The sequence below is a fragment of the Callospermophilus lateralis genome, chromosome 7, assembly GCF_048772815.1.
Source record: "Callospermophilus lateralis isolate mCalLat2 chromosome 7, mCalLat2.hap1, whole genome shotgun sequence".
NCBI lineage: Eukaryota > Metazoa > Chordata > Mammalia > Rodentia > Sciuridae > Callospermophilus > Callospermophilus lateralis.
In genome coordinates, this window is record NC_135311.1 from 118,408,652 (window position 1) to 118,425,804 (window position 17,153).

Below are 17,153 nucleotides of genomic sequence, written 5' to 3' on the forward strand. Positions count from 1 at the left end.
CTCTCTCTCTCTCTCACACACACACACACACACAAACACACACACACATATACACACACACAGTCACCAGCATTCACAAGGACACATACAAACCTACCACCAACAGTCATGGCAACACAGTACAGACAGCTAATAACCAAGATGACCCATTCACCTACAGGCCAGCAAGTCACAATAATACACAAACAGTATTCACTTGACACACCAGATAGCCAGATAGATCCACATCTGGACTCTCTCTCAGAGGTATCCACACCACTCCTAATGTGTTCCCCATTAAGGACCCTTTCTTGCCCCAAGTCCTTACTAAATCCCAGGTTCTACCTCTACTCAGTGATCTCAAAGGAGGGGAAATCCAGGCCCCAGGACTGAAGAAGGACAGGAAGGGCTTCATAGCCAAGGTCAGGTTTTATTAAGAGACTGAGGAAGCAATCTGAAAGATGGGGAGGTGTTTCAACTGTAGGGTGGAGAGAAACAGCAAATACAAAACCCTGTGATGACATCAGGGTGCCTGACATACCTTTCTTCCCTCCCAGCCCATGCACAGCTCCCTGTGAGCAAAACACCCTCTCTGTCCTGGTCCTAGTGGGTCCCCTCAGAGAATGAGCAGAAAACAGTGAAATAAATCCCCAACTCACTGGGATAAGTAAGTTGTGCTTGACATTTTTAAACTTTCAAATTTAATTACATCATACATAAATAAATAGGACAAATAACAACAGGGCTGTGACACACAACTTGGATTCAAGTTCTGCAAGTTGTGCTTTGTCTTTGTTCCACAAGGGCTTCTCCTGCCCTTTGCTTCAAGAATGGAAAGGGTTCAAAAAGCCCACTGGGACCTCCTTCCAGCGCCTCTTTTCTGGGGTAGGAGATTCTGGGATGAGGCTTACTAGCTCTTCAGTAGCACTTCTGATTTGTTAACAGTGTCCTCCAGCTATTAGTAAAAAGCAGAAAACCTCGGCCCCTAGGAGCCCACTGCCCCCCAGACTCCCTAAAGGGTAGGGCTCTGCTCCTCAAGCCAGACTTTTTCATACCAATTTCCTGTCCAAGCCCTTTTTAGCAAAGGTCAGACAATTGCACACGTGAGACAGATACCTGGGCTCTTACCAACAGACCACCTCTCTTGCTCCTATCCAGAGCCCTAACTGAGGTTTCTGGATGAATGTTCTTTTTCTGGCCTGACTCTAATCCCACCTTTTTAGTCCTTTCAGGGCCACCTTAGGAGCTAAGTGTCAACTCAGGGCTTGAGAGCCCCTTAGGATGAATGAGAGATTCGGTTATTTCCGATGTTTGGCATCCTTCTCTGAAGCCTTGGTTTCACCATGCCCACTGCCTGCACTGGTTAGAAACATCTTGTCCAGTCCCTTGAGTGACTCCAGCAGGTAGTTCTGGAAGGCGGTGAGGGCAGCACAGATGGCAGGCCCTCCAAAGCCGTGGGTGATGAGGCTAAAGTGTGTCAGGCAACTCTGCACTCCAGGCTCCAGGATGAGTGCTGGGCGGCTGTTACCCAATGGGGAGCGATCCTGAGCCATCAAGTCAGCAAACTCTTTGCAGATCTGCCTGGTGGGGGAAGGAAGGTCAGAAGTTAAAGGACAAGGCTCTGGGCCCAGAGAAGAATCTGTGTTCTGGGTTCTTAGATTACACAATTGCTTGCTTCTCCCAACAGTCTACAAATGATGATTATACTCATTTCACAGAAAAGAAAACCAAGGTTCAGAGAAGTTAACCGAGTAGCCCAATATCATATAGCCAGTAAACAGCACGTGCTTCACGTACTGGGCTGTGCTCTCCCTGTGGATGTCCTGACCACATTCAGAGCTCAGCTCAACTTCTTGCTGCCTTATTCAGAAAACTTGCCTTGATCCTCTCAACTACCCCAAAAACCCAGTGCTTCACGGAACCTTGTCTTTTGAAATTATTAGGGAACCACAAAATTTGCCTTACACAATTGAAATATTATCTAGCAGCAGAGATTGAGGTCAGATGCTGTGCCAAGTACACTATATACATCATCTAATGATTTTTAAAACAAATCTATACCTGTCATATGGATGAGGAAACTGATTTCAGACAGGTTAGATGAACTGTCATGGGGACTGAGCTGGGATATGAGTCCAACTCCAGTCTGCAGTAATTATCCATTTCTCTGTGCACCCCATATGTGGCTCAGGCAAGAGAATCAGTCATCACTCTTCTTTGTCACCATGGAACCCAGCCAGCATCTTAGACATTACTGGGACTCAGGAAGCACTTGGTATGTGAACTGATTCATGAATGAGGTGGAATCCACCATAGATGGGCTTTTTCCAGCACAATATAAGCAGCCTCCCAGGTCTCTCCATTTGGTAATCCCATGAGTCTGGTTCTCTTCTAACTAGGTCTGAAAGTAATGAACATGGTGACCAAATGTACCCACCTGTGGTGCCAGGTATTCCTGTGCAGCATGCAGGAGTGTGCCCATGTGACCCTAAGCAGGGAGTCCAGATGTGCCCGTGTGTGGTGCAGTGTGCCATGTACGTGTACATGTGCTCACAGTTGGGCCAACTGTGCCCAGATCTAAGGTCTGGGTCTGTGCATTGCACTCCTGACAGCCTGTATACAGTGCCCTCACTCACTTGGCGGCCAGCAGCATGCTCTTGCGGCTGTGCAGTTCCCCGGGGTCAGCGTGCTGTCGGCACAGGTACTCAGCGGCTGCTTTGGCTGGGAACTCAGTCTCACAGACGTAGCCAAAGTCTCGAGCCAGGTGCACAGCCTCTCCTGTGGGGATCAGAGCTGTCACTACTACCAGGGGTGCCTCTGAGCCTGGAACCCAGCCTTGAACCTCTGACCCCCCTGGCCAGGGGGCAACCTGCCCCATCCCGCTTCTGAAGATACCAACTTCTGAAGATACCTGCCTCTGATTTCCTGCACCTTCCCAGATTTAGCCTCAATTCCATTACCCTCTCTTGGGACTACCAGGGTTGGGCCTGGAATTTCCAGAGGCAGAGCCCAGAGTCATTGACCTCCAGGGAAGAGGGCTGTCACCCTCCCATCTATGTACCACATCCAAACACTGGCTGTGCCTATCCCTACACACAAACACACACACACCCATAAGTAGCTCTCCACTGCATGTGCACACATATGCATAGATGTGCAAGGTGATATAGTGTCCCTCAGTATCCTCAAGGGACTGGTTCTAGGATTCCCTGAAAATGCCCAAATCCATGGGTGCTCAAGTCCCTTACATACAATGGCACACAGTATCTGCATCTAATCTATGCACATCCTCCTGTATACTTGAAATCAATCTCTAGATTGCTTGTGATAGCTAATACAAAGTAAATAGTTGTACTGTATTGTTTAAGGAATAAATGACAAGCAAAAGGTCTGTTCATGTTCACTAGAGGTAGAATATTTTCCAAACATTGTCAAACCATGGTTGGTTAAATTCTCAGATGGAACCCGCAGATACAGAGGGCCAACTGTGCACACATATCACATACACGCCGTCTTACACATGACACAGAGATACTGCAGTGCTTACATGAATACACACATGACTAAACACACCCTCCTGCATTAGAGACAAGTCATGCCAGGTGACACAGACCTCCTCACACTCATGCTCAAGCCCACCTTCAGTTCTCACTCACCCTCCACCAGTGAGGTCAGCAGTGTCACATTGGCAGCCTTCCGACGGCCAGCTGGCAGGTTGAGCCCAATCTTCTCTAGCCTTTCCCGTAGACACCGACCCCCATTCTTGGACTTGGCTCTTGATATGCAGAGAGAGAGAGACAGACACACAACTATGAAGACAAGAGAGAAGCCTGTAGGCTAAGTGATCCTTACAGGGCTCTGTTGCCTGCACCAACCCCTGTTGAGGCTTAGGTTTGGCTTTGGAGAGTCTCTAGGGTCTCTTAGCAAGATCCCAAACTCGTTCTAACTTTACTGGTTTTGCAGTCAAGATTGGCTTAGGGGGACCTAGCATCTGGCTCCAAGATTCCCTCACTTCTTCCCAGTCCTCGATAGCCTGGGTGGGGAAGGGTAATACAGGGCAGCATCACAGGGTCCTTTCCCCCACCTTAGCACATTTGCTGGGGATGCACAGATCCACAATAGACACAGGGACATAGACAGGGAGACACAGGTACACACACACAGTCACTCAGGTCTCAGACCCACAAACACATAGATGAGGCACATTGAGGGCCAAGAATACAGAGACACCAAGAGATACACATGCAGAGACCCAAGACAGACCCATGATAACATCAAATCAGGATCCCAGAGACATATGTACAGATACTCAGTCCCTCCAAGAAGCTCAAATTATCCAGGAATATAGAGACACCTCTACAAATGTGATGCCCACACAGAAGTACAGGCAAGCAAACATACATAAGACTACCTGCACATGCACATGCAATCACACACACACAGAATAGGACCACTCTAGGCCACACATTGCCACTTAGTAACAGGATGCTCACACTAATGGAAACATACTTCTAGCCATCCCCTAACTCACAAACACACACTATCCTGAGACTCATCAAAACCTATAGCCCTGAAGCAGAAATACCCTTCCCAGGCACAAAGACATGCAGAGAAATACACAGCAATGAAGACCCACTGATAACTACCATGCTCCCATCCCCAGCACACATACACCAGTGAGGTCTATGCTCCAGGGCCTTAGGTGCTGGGGTACCTTTTGGGGGAGGGGGGTGTAGATGACACTCTCTCTTCCCCAGACCCAGCCTCGTCCATTCTTTCCAACATGGATAAGTCCTTCATGCTTTCTCTGTGGCTGGGCTTCTTTTTCTACACACCACCACAATCCCAAAGGCCTGTGGGAGCTGCTGGGGACCTGGGTCTGCCTCCCAGCACATGTGTGATCTGGAGTCCCTGGGTCTTCCTCCTCCCAGGAGACGAGTGGGGATGATGTTTTGGGTAGGAGTGAGGCTGGCCCCCTTTTGGATGCCCTCAGAAGGTCTAAGAAACCAGGGATTGTGGGCTGTGCAGTGGTTGTGGGTTGGCCTTCCTACCTGCGGAGGACGCCCCCTAGGAGGGAGGCGTTGAGGCACTCAGGAGGTGAGAGTCGCCGCTGTACTTCCCCCACGGTCACCTTGTACTTGGATGTTGAGCTGAGCAATGAAAGCCGTCCAGGCACGGAGCAGAAGACCTCACTGGGGTTGGTGATGCCGCCAACCAGGCTGTCTTTGGCCAATGAGAGGGCCGAAAGGCTGCTGGCTTTGGAGGGGATGGGGACTGTGGAGTGGAAGCAAGGGAAGAGAGAGTGGGGGACACTGAGCAGCAGCCACAGGTCAGCCACCAGCCAGCTGGGGAGCAGGCACATTCCTGACTCACCAACCATGCACCTTAAGAGACCCCAGTATCCCTGCTTTACAAAGGGAGAAACTGAGGCACACTGAGGTTAAAATGATACACCAAGTCCACTCAGCTAACAGGTGTGTACCTGGACCCACAGCTGTCTGGCTGTTGAACCCATGTCCTCTAAAGTCCCCAGCATGGTTCCCTCTTTAAACTCAGCTTCAGCAGATTGCTAGTGTTTTGGTGGGTGCCATCAGAGAAGGAGCTGGATGTGAGGAAATGGAGTCTGAGCTGGAGGTAGGATTCCTGGGTCACCACGACAGGGTCATCCTGTCTGAGCAATCACAGAGAGTCTTCAATACATTCCCACCTCCTGAGATCAAGGGGGGGTTGGGAGCTTCAGACTGCCCTCATCCTGGGGACCAGGAGATTATAGACCTATTAAGCTTCCAGCCTTGTTCCCCTTCCTGTTAGGTCACTCTGGGATGCTGTAGGAAATGAATAAAAAAATAAACCCAAAAGTGCCCTTGCCTGGATACTTCTTAATTATTTATGAAAGGCAGGTTAAATTAAAAGTTAATCCATTTTGCCAGATTGTACCAGATGTGGAACACCTATAAAAAGTTAAAAATAGCCAAGGAGTGGTGTTGCACACCTGTAATCCCAGCAACTCAGGAGGATGAGGCAGGAGGATTGCAAGTTCAAAGCCAGCCTCAGCAAAAACCCAAAGCAACTTGGTGAGACTCAAAAAATAAATAAAAAGGTCTGGGGATGTGGCTCTGTGGTAAAGCTCCTCTGCGTTATATCCCCAGTACCAAAACAAAAAAATAAATAAATAAAAATTAAATCTAATATCTAATACAATCACATGGCATAATATAGTTATGTAATAGTATGAATATAATTATATGTAATTTAATAATTATAATAATACTAATTAATATTAATAAGGTATGAGATTATTAATAATATAATAAGGTATAAGATATAAATCATGACTCCCAACATATTTTAATGTACCTGTGTCAATTTTGTTGAAATATTAACAGAATTTAAAACTTAGAGATTAATGGATTAATTTTCTAAAACTCAGATACTCTTGGCTCTAAAAGAAAGTTCTTCCCAAAGTCTAACCTCCATTTTCCTGCTTAACTGCAGAGAGAGGGGAGAATATTGAGGCACTTGCTTCTTCAGAGGAACCCCTTAGGTTTCTGTTCTTTCAAGGAACTGAGAGCTTCAAAAGACAAGGCTGTGTGTGTGTCTGTGTGTGTGTGTTTGTGTGTGTGTGTTGGCAGTAGGAATCAAGTGAGGAATCTGAGGTTAATAATTACTGAGCACACACTATGCTGTGTGTTCACATAGATAACCCCCCTGAGCCCTTAGAACAACCCACAAGGGAGCTACCCTTACTCCCATTCTACAGAGGAGGAGGCTAAAGCCCAGAAAGGTGAAGTCAGTGAGTCACAGATCACTTAGCTGGTAAAATGAGAACCAAAAGCCAACCCACCGTGGTCTAAAAAGCAGTGCCCTGGGCCTTTCCACCAAATGGCTGATGACCTGTGTGACAAGAACCATGCTACATCTTGGGAATACAGAGGTAAACAAGGCTAACCCAGTTAGCTTAGAATTAGCTAATTCTGCCTAGCATGGTAGAGCCCCACCCTCCACCCTCCCTGGATGATATCCCCATCTTCCACCCAACTGCCCAGCCAGACAAACACCCTCCGCACTTCTCTGGCCCACATGCCCATCTACACCATGCTCTACGGTGTTCGCATCCTAACTTGCCTGGGACGTCGCCTCTTTTATGCACAGACAGACACTTGCTCACTTCCCACCTGAATTTCGTCACAGGCCTTGCTGGGGTGCCCCTGCTCTGTTGCAGAGGGATCTTTCTAAGTCATGCGTCACTTCACAGCCTTAAGCCCATCAATGGCTGGACAGTTCCCTGAGGATCAATCCTCAACTCCACAGCTGTGCAGAATGGTGTCACCTGGTGTCACCAACTATATACCATATGCTGTACATGAACAGCTCTGAGAAGAGCTGATGTCCATATCCCATGTCAAAAGGAAGAAATGGAAAGTTCAAAGAGGTTAAAATGGCACAGCAAGGAAGGAGCAGAACTCATTCTGTCTCCTAACTCCAAAGCTCATGTCCTTGACCACGATGCTACAGTGGCCTCCTTTACCCTTCTTGGTGTTTTGGCTCCTGCCTACTGGTCTTGCCTGGTCCCCATTTGTCCAGACCCTAGATTCACATTGACCAGTAGAAATATAATATGAGCCACATATGTAAACTCCCAGACCTGCTCATGTGTGCATGAGAATGCTTATCCCTAGGTCCCTCTTCACCTGTGTCCTTCTGCCTTGAGGGGACTTGGGATGATAGAACTATTCTATAGCTGGATTGTTTTAGAGGTTTCATGACTACATGTAAATATTTGTCAAAACTCACAGAAATAGACATTTAGAAAGGGCCAACTGCACTGTATTTAAAAAAATAAACCTACAAATTGATCAATTAGCAATAAAAAGGACAAAGTGACTGTCCTTCCTCCCATCTCTCCTAGTTAGAGGGGGGGATCAGAGAAACAAAATTTTTTCTCTCTTCCATCCAATTGTTATTAAAACTGGAATCCCCTGAGGCCAGGCCAGTGACAGGGGAGAGAGACCAAGGCTTTGTGAAGCTGTCTGTGCATGTGCAAATATGGGTGTGTGTCCCAGAAGTGACCATACACAAAATTATTAGCCCTTGTCATAGAGCAATGAGGAATGAGATTGTCCACGTGTACACACACTCAATACTCAGCCACAGCTCTGTATACAGACACAGTCTCTGCCCTCCTTGAGGGTGACCACATGCATATGGACACACACAAGTGCCTTATCCTGTCAATGGTATATTTATGCAAACTAAGTGCAGCCATGTGTGTGAAATTGCAGAGGACATATGTGTCTACGAATAACAGATCTTGCTGTTTCCCCTACCTGTCCCTTTTCCTTCTGAACCTCTTTCCTCAAAAACAGCAAGAGGGATGGAGTCCAAGATTAGGGAAGCTGGTGTGCTGGGGAGGGGGCCGTCATGTAGCAGGGAATTAAACTAGCCCAGACTGCAGAGCAGGGACATTGGTGTTTGTCTCCCACACCCACAGGACAGTTCCCACCACAGTGACTCCTGAAGCTGAGATGGTCTGCCCGTGGTGTGCCCCTGGTCACACAGGCAGAAGCCATTCATGTACTCCCAAGGCTCAGAGCTGATGCAAGAGCTCTCAGTTATTCAACTCACATACCCAAGTCACACTCTATCCACAGGTGGTAGATACAGTCTGGCTACTGAATCTGGGGGTGTGCAACAGACTCTCAGAAAGCTTGTTAAAATTGCAATTCCTTCTAGAACAAAACAGAGGAGAAAAATCTTCATGACCTTGGGTTGGGCACATAGTTATAACACCAAAAGTATGACCCATAAAAGCAAATAACTATAAATTGGATTTTGTCCAAATTCAAAATTTGGGGGGCTGGGTGATGGCTCAGCGATAGAGCACTTCTTGCCTAGCACACGTGAGGCACTGGGTTCAATCCTCAGCACCACATGGAAATAAATAAAGAAAATAAAGATATAGTGTTCATCACAACTAAAAATATTTTTTAAAAAAATTCAAAATTTTTGTTCCTCAAAGGATGCTATTAAGAAAATAAATAGGAGGCTGGGGTTGTAGTGCAGTGGTGGAGTGCTTGCTCTCACGTGTGATGCACTGGATTCGATCTTCAGTACCACATAAAAATAAATAAACAAAACAAAAATATTGTGTCCAAGTGTAACTAAAAAAAATATTTTTTTAAAAAGGAAAATAAATAGATGAGGTACCAGGCTGGAAAAAAATGCTTGCAAATCATATAAATCTGATAAAGAATGTGTGTTCAGAACATATTTTAAAAAAGCCCTCTTATCTCAACAAGATAACAACCTAGTTAGAAAACAACAAAATATGTGAAGACATTTCACCAAAGTTGATAGATAAATGACTAATAAACACAAGAAAAAGTGCTCAACATAATTAGTCATTAGAAAAATGCAGATTAGGCATGGTGGTGAAAGTCTGTAATCCCAACTACCTGGGAGGCTGAGGCAGAAGATTGCATGTTTGAGGCCAGCCTTAGCAATTTAGTGAGACCCTGTCTCAAAATTTAAAAAAAAAATTTATATATATATATATATATATATATATATATATATATATATATATATATAAATAAAAGACTGGGGACATAATGTACTCAGTGGTAGAGTGCCCCTGGGTGGTACAGTCCTCAAGAGAGAGAAATTAGGACTATACTGAGATACCACTAGATGGTTATAACAAAAGACATATAATATCAAATGTATTTGAGCGTGTGGAGAAACCAGAACCCTGTTGTACTGCTGGTAGGAATATAAATATTTCATTTATTTTTATTTTTTATTTTTTGGTACCCAGGATCGGACTGGGGCACTTAAACACTGAGCCACATCCCCATATCTTTATTTTATTTTTATGTGGTGCTGAGAATTGAACCCACTGCCTCATGCATGCTAGGCGAGCGAGTCACCACTTGAGCCACATCCCCAGTCCTTTTTATATTTTATGTAGAGACAGGGTCATGCTAAGTTGCTGAAGCTGGCTTTGAACTTGGGATCCTCCTGCCTCAGCCTCCCCAGTCACTGGGATTACAGGTGAGCACCACCTTACCCAGCCAGTAAAGCCACAAAGCCAGTAAAGCTGTTTTAGAAAACAGCTTGGGGGACTGGGGATGTGGCTCAATTGTGGTGCGCTTGCCTAGCATGCTTGAGGCACTGGGTTCGATTCTCAGCACCACATAAAAATAAAATAAAGATATTGTGCCCACCTAACACTAAAAAATAAATTAAAAAAAGAAAACAGCTTGGGCCAGGTATGATGGCACATACCTGTAATCCTAGTGACTTGGAAGGCTAAGACAAGAGGAATGAAAGTTCAAAGCCTGCCTCAGCAACTCAATGAAGCTCTAAGCAACTTAGTGAGAACTTGTCTCAAAATAAAACATTAAAAGGGTTGGGACAGGGCTGGAAATATAGCTCAGTTGGTAGAGTGCTTGTCTCACATGCATAAGGCTCTGGGTTCAGTCCCCAGAACCACAAAAAAAAAAAAAAAAAGGAGAAAAGAAAGAAAGAAAAAGAGCTGCAACATAGCTCAGTGCTAAAGCACCCCTGGGTTCAATCCCAGCACCAAAAATAAAGAAAGAAAGAAAGAAAAATAAAATAGAAAACAGTTTGGCAGTTTCTTTAAAATTAAACATATATTTACCATATAATCCAAAGATTTCATTTCCAGGAATTTTCCCAATAGCAATAAACACAGGTCTACCCAAAGTCAAGTATATGAATGTCTACAGCAATTCCTAATTGCCCAAACGTGGAAACAACTCAAGTGCTCATCAAGTGACCAATGGTTAAATAAAATGTGTTGCTGGATGTGGTTGGTGGTGCACACCTAAAATCCTAGGGACTCAGGAGGCTGAGGTAAGAGGATTGCAAATTCAAGTCAGCCTGAGCAACTTAGTGAGGCCTTAAGTAACTGAAATTACTTAATGAAACATTAAAAGGGCTGGGAATGTAACTCAGTGTTACAGCACTCTGGGTTCAATTCCCCAGCCTCTGACCCCCCAAAAGTGTGTTACATATAGTAGAATACTACTCAGCAATGAAAAGAAGAAAAGTTACTAATATATGTTACAAGGATAAGCCTCAAAAACACAATGCTAAGAAGCTAGAACTTGAAAAGTCTGCATATAATCTATTCTATTTATACAACATATTCAGGATATGCAAATTTACAGACAGATCAGTGATTGCCTAAGGCTTGGCGGGAGAATAAAGATTAACTACAAATGGGAATGAAGAAATTTTGAGGGGTGACAAATGTCTCAAAATAGATTGTGCTAATGGTTATACAACTCTGTACATTTTACTAAAAGTAAATAATATTCATACAACAAATGAATTTTAGTTATGTAAATGTTTCCTCAATCAATCAGTTAAAGTGCAAGTTCTAGGACCATACTTTAGGGATTCTCATTCAGATGTGGGGAGGTGCCCAGAAACAGCATTTTTTTTTTTCAGTTGCAGATGGATGCAATACCTTTATTTTATTTTTATGTGGTGCCAGGGATTGAACCCAGTGCCTCACGCATGCTAGGCAAGTGCTCTATCACTGAGCCACAACCCCAGGCCCCCTGAAATAGCTTTTTTTTTTTTTTTTTTGGCACCAGGGATTGAACCCTGGAGTGCTTAACCACTGAGTCACATCTCAGGCCCTTTTTATTTTTTTGTTTTGAGACAGAGACTTGCTAAGTTGCTTAGGGTCTCAATAAATTGCTGAGGCTGGCTTTGAACCTGAGATCCTCCTGCCTCAGCCTCTGGAGTTGCTGGGATTATAGGCGAGTGCACAGGCCTAGACAGAACTACATTTTTAGCCAGCACCACCAAGGGATCTTGATGCCTTTGCTTCTGTAGTTCACACTTAGGGTCCCAGGAGTCCAAAGCCTTGAATGTGAGGCTGCAGCAGGAGAAAGGCAAACAGGAGGGGCAGTGACCCTTCCCCTCAGCCTTCTAGTGTCTCCTCTACCCCAGTAGGACCTGCTGGTTAAGTTTCCTTCTCAACAACTGCAAGAGGGTTTCTTTTAAACATACTCTCATCCCTTCTCCCCCCTTCTTCACACTCTTCCATGGCTCCCGCTGTCCTCAGGTTAAGTCCAAACTATCTGCATTGCCACTGTTTTTTTTCTAGAGCAGACAGCAGCCTGGGAGGCAAGGAAGGAAGGTTTATGGAAGTGCAGGGTTAGATTCTGTCTTTGTGTAAGATTTTGATATTATGTTTGTTATAGATTTTTGCATTTTTCAACAATTTTAAATATTGCATTACGATATTACTTATCTGTATTCATGCAGTGAGTACCTCACTCCTTAACTTTCGGAACCTTCCCAGAGCCCAAGAAGGCAGAGGAGCTAGTGACATCAGCCACTGTCAGGGAGACCCCCTGAGATTGAACAATTGATTTTCCTGCTTTCCAAGAGGGCAATCACCCACTCTCTTCTGGGAAAGAAGGAGGGATGCAATTCAATTCTCAACCCTAAACCACGCCCCCCCAGCTGTGACTGTGTAACATGAAACCTACACAAACTTTTAACTCTTTTATCCTATCTGATTTTCCCGAAGGAAGGGCATTTGCACATGCTTTTTACCCAGTACGGGGTAAAAGTAGATCGGCCCTTTCCATACTCCCTCTCCCAATGTACTAAGACTTAAAATCCCATCACCTAGTACCCACTGAGCACTCACTGCACCTGGCTAAAATCTCTCTTCTAGGAAGCCTCCTGATCTCAGGCGCTTTGCGGCTGGCTCGGCTCATTGTCCTGTGAGACACCCTCACCCACCCACCCCGCCTTTCTCGGCTGGAAAATATTTCTGCGCAGCTCTTTCCCCTACCATTACCGCCTGCTTTCTGTTTCTCTGGGACGGGTTGCAAAACTGGAGGTGACAACTGTGCGCAGAAAATGGAGGGTTCCCAATTTCCCCTCTGTTAGGCCTTAATCCAGTCTGCCACCCCCAAACCCAAGTTGTGGCTGCAAGGGGCAGACGTGGAAGTGTGTGGTGGGTCTGTGTGTCGCCGGCCCTCCTCTCCAGGGCAAGTGCCTGGAATCTGCCAAGATTGCATAATCCCGGGCTGAGCCCCAGGCTCGCACCCGGGTGGCACAGGTGAAATGGAGGACCAAGGATCTGTCTGCTGCGGGGTGGGGTGGCCCGGTTTCTTACGCAAGACCCTAACCCTTTGTAACGCAGCCGCCCCTCCAGCCAAGGCTGGAGGACCTGGAAGAGTGGGACGCTTCAGCTGGCCAAGAGTAACTTTCTATAATTAAGGCCCCGGGCAGAGTGGGGTCCCTCATCGCACCCGGCGGGCGCTGGAGTTCCCCAGGAAACAACAGGGACTTCCAGTGCTCTCCGAAGGGTCCGAAGACGAAGAAAGGCGCTAACCCATTGCCCAGTTGGAGACCCGCGGGGGCTAGCGATGAGGCCGGGTCCCGCAGCGACCGCAGAGGACCAGGGCAAACTGCCCGCTGCGCTGGGGGTGACGAGGCTCCTGGGTGCAGGACTGAAGGTGGGCCGCCTTCGTCGTCACAGCGGCTCCTCTAGGTGGACACCGCGGGAGCCAGCAGTACTTTGGCTTTTGCGAGGACCGCAAGCTCAGGCACCGACTCTCTATTCCCCAAACGTCTGTCTGGAGGCCGATTGGCTAATTCTCGGCGCAAGAACGAAGCACTTCCTCCTGCCGAGCGCTCGGGGTCCTGGCCCCTTTATTCCCGTTTTTGCTGCAGCGCCTTGGGCTGTAACTCAGGTTCCCCGCTTAGGTTACCGGCTTTCCACCTGGCTCCGCTAGGCCACCTGAGATCTGGCGCTGCCATCCAGCAGGTGTGCGAACTCACGTCCGTGCCTCCTGCTGGCTCCATCAAGCCAGCGCGCAGCGCCCAGACACTCACTGTGTTCCTGGGACTGCCTTCGGGGATTTCGGGGCACATCTAAGATTCAAGAGTTTTGGAACCTGATGTCCTTTGAAAGAAACCAGCTCTGGTTCCTAGCCATAATTCAGGATTAAGGTACTCTGAGCAACAGCAGATTGTTTTACCCTTCCTCAGGACAGGCTTCCCAGAACTTGCTGGTGGGGAGCTCCAGGAATTGGGATGTCACCAATAGCTGAGGTTGTGAGGAGATCCCAGCAACTACACTGTGCACCCCACCCAGCTCAACTAGCAGGGCTTTGTTGGCCTAGTGGACAGCTCCTGTCCTGATAGAAGGTACTATCTCCAAGAGTCTTCCACTAGATTTGGCCCACTGTTCCCTGGAGATAGGATCATCCTTGAAATTCCCCAGTTCCTGGCCCCCACCCAGGTTCAAGGACAGGTAACCTCGTTCACTCACTCACTCACTTAGTCCTCAGGCCCCAAAAGCCACTCAAGGTTGTGTCTCATACTCTTGATTTTACTAATGCAAAAGGACACCTGGAAAATTTACAGGAAGGGAATCTCACATGTCTAGAAATTATCAGATACCAAAGGACAAATTCCAAGACACAACAGAGATCCTGACACATACATTGAGAACTCCAAACAGAAATGTACCCCAAAGTACAAAGACGCAAATTACAAATACACTCACACTAACAAATACATACCAAGAAATATCCGACACCTGGGAAAGGAACATGTGGACATGTACAGGACTTTGAACTCTAACAGAGACAGGGACATCCAGGAGTACGCAGGCCCTGACCCACAAACATACAGCCTAATACAACAATATTCAGTTCTTCTAAGCCTACTAGCCGCAGGAAGCTCCTGCTGAAAGAAAATTCCCTAGCAGAAAACTGAAAGGGCCTCAAGGCTCTTCAGGGAAGGAAGGGTAGGAGAGCCACTGCTAAGCTCCAAAATGCTACCGCTCTGTAAAGTGGAAATCATCTACAAAAATCTGTGGAACAACACTCCCATTCCCACCTCTTAGGAAATAGGGAAGTGGTTTAACTCGTTCTGCAAATTAACTCCAGATCCACAAGAGCGCCCTCCCCTTGGCGAGGGAAGGCCAGGCCCAGGAGTCGCAGCCAAGGGAGCGGACCCAGCTCAGGCCACCGCAGGCGGCAGGCTTCAGGACAAAATCACAGACCCCGCTCTACTGCCCAGTATCTAGCCTGGCCTGCAGCCTTCGCTGTCCCTCTAAGGGTTCGTGAAGAATGTTCAGAGGCCACGGAGCCTGGTGACGCACAGGAGGCACTGGCGGCAGTGAAGAAAATGGGTCTGTGCTCCCGGGCCTGCACTATCTCGCCTGGCTCTGCCTTGACAGTTACACGCCATTCCTTACCTTTCTTTATCACAGACTGGTCCAGGAGGTTCATTCCCGGCTCATCCATGGCCTGCAAGTAGGTGAAGGTGGCAGTGAGGGCGTGAGTAAATCTAGTCGTCTGTTGCTTCCCAAGCCCCTGCTGCCCCTATCTCTGTCCGCTCAGCCCTGCGTGCAGCACAGCCGCCCGAGGCGGCGACGGGCGGGACCGGGATAGCGGTGGCTCGCACTATCTACCTGGCGCCAAGCTGGAATCCTGGGTACTCACCGTGGCTTAGACAAGCAACTACTGCGCCTCCCTTCGCTCCAGGAGCAGGATGCCCCAGAAGACTGCCCATCAGACGGGAATGGATGCCCAAAGTGGCTCAATGGCACACCGGAAGAAAGAGAAGAGATTTGATCCCTCCCTGCTCAGAGTTGCGCAGGCACCACGCATTGACAAAGTGCCAGGCTACCTTTAAACTGCGGGCAGTTTCTAAACCAGGACGTGGGACGTATCTTGGAGTCACGAGTGGGAGAACTGGGAGGAAAGTTATGTCCCTGCATTTGTCACTTTTTACCTCCAGCCAGGTTGCTAAATCGCCGCAGCTAGAGGGAGCGAGGGGAGGTGGGCAGCCATCCCAGACCCCTGCAGAGTCTCACCTGCAGATCTTCCAGGCCAGGTGGAGCCGCCAGCCCGGGAAGGCCCAGGGGCGCCTCAGCTAGGCCGTGCGCACCGTCGGCCAGGCTGTGCAGTAGCCGGGGCACTGCGGCGGCGTAGTCACGGCGCGGGTCGAGACTCAGAGCGCGGGCAGGCGGCGCCAGCAAGCCGGGCGGCTCGTCGTGGGCGCGGGCGGCAGTGCGGGGCGCGGCCCAGGCAGTCTGCGGAGGTTGAGGCTGCGCCAGGGGCGTCAGGCCGCCGTATGGGTCCCCCGCCAGGTGGGGAAAGGCGGCGGCGGCGTCGGGCGCCTGGCCGTAGGGCAGTGGCGGCTGCGGGTAGGGCGGCGGGAAGTAGGGCGGCTGGAAGTCGGCGGCAGCTGCGGCCGCCGGCGTGTGGCAGAGCGGTGGCGCCGGTCCATAGGCTGCCTGGGGCAGAGACGACAGACGGGCCCCGCCAGCCGCTGCGCCGAGCCCGTCGGGGCGCTCCTGGGAAGGAAAAGGCGAGTTAGGTGACCCACGGGCAGCGGAAAGAACCCCAGCCAGAAAGGATCCTTCTTGGCTCCGGAGGATCCAGCTGCCGTCCGATCCTCTTCCTCGGGCCCAGTGTCTATCACCGAATGACCCGCGGGCGCAGAAGCCTCGGGCTGAGGGCCGTGGTCTCCTACCCACCTCCCTCTAAGCTGGCGGAGTCCTTACTGCTCCCTCCCTCCGAGATTTCGTTGGCGCAAGGGCAGGAGGTTTGGAAGATGCAGCGCGCGGGCTCCTCGATTCTCCGGCCAAGGGTGCCCGGTGCGGCGGGACCTGAGACTACTCACCATGGCGGAGTAAGTGTGCACCAGCATGAGGCGGGTAGTGCGGGGTGTGAGACGTGGCGGCGGCAGAGCTCTCGCCCGACGGCGAGCGCTGCGGGAAGAGGGGCGGGAAGCGGACACAGCCGGCTAGGGTCACGGCGCGGCACCTGGGTACCACCCAGCCCAGAGCCCAGCCGGTGTAAAGTCCTCAGCTGTGAGCACCCTGAGGCTGGTCCAAGGAAGCGGAAAGGACTGGCCTCTGATGGCACTTGGAAAAGTCGGTCAACGGGTACCCAGCGCCTGCCCCACTCCCTCTGAGAGCAGCCTGCTCCATGCACTCCAGTTATAGTGGCGGGGGCGCGCCAGGCCTCGGGGGCGCGCATTAAAGAGACAAGCTATGGCCTTTCTCTCCTTTTTCCTTAGCGGTCGCCAAAAGGAGGGCGTGGCTTTAGTGGGATCCGGCTGGGTGGGTAGCAGCGAGGGGATTCGACCCCTGCTGA

General features: G+C 48.9%; 1 protein-coding gene across 1 annotated transcript; it reads right to left on the bottom strand.

The window, feature by feature from the left end:
* Nucleotides 1–1,277: 1,277 nt before the first annotated feature.
* On the bottom strand, nucleotides 1,278–16,704 carry Tfap2e (transcription factor AP-2 epsilon). Its single transcript, XM_076862978.2, has 7 exons — nucleotides 16,678–16,704; nucleotides 15,866–16,348; nucleotides 15,245–15,296; nucleotides 5,031–5,253; nucleotides 3,636–3,754; nucleotides 2,616–2,757; nucleotides 1,278–1,560 (listed from the first exon to the last, which is right to left on the bottom strand). The coding sequence occupies exons 1-7, from the start codon at nucleotides 16,702–16,704 to the stop codon at nucleotides 1,278–1,280; spliced, it is 1,329 nt and encodes a 442-aa protein (XP_076719093.2).
* Nucleotides 16,705–17,153: the final 449 nt, after the last annotated feature.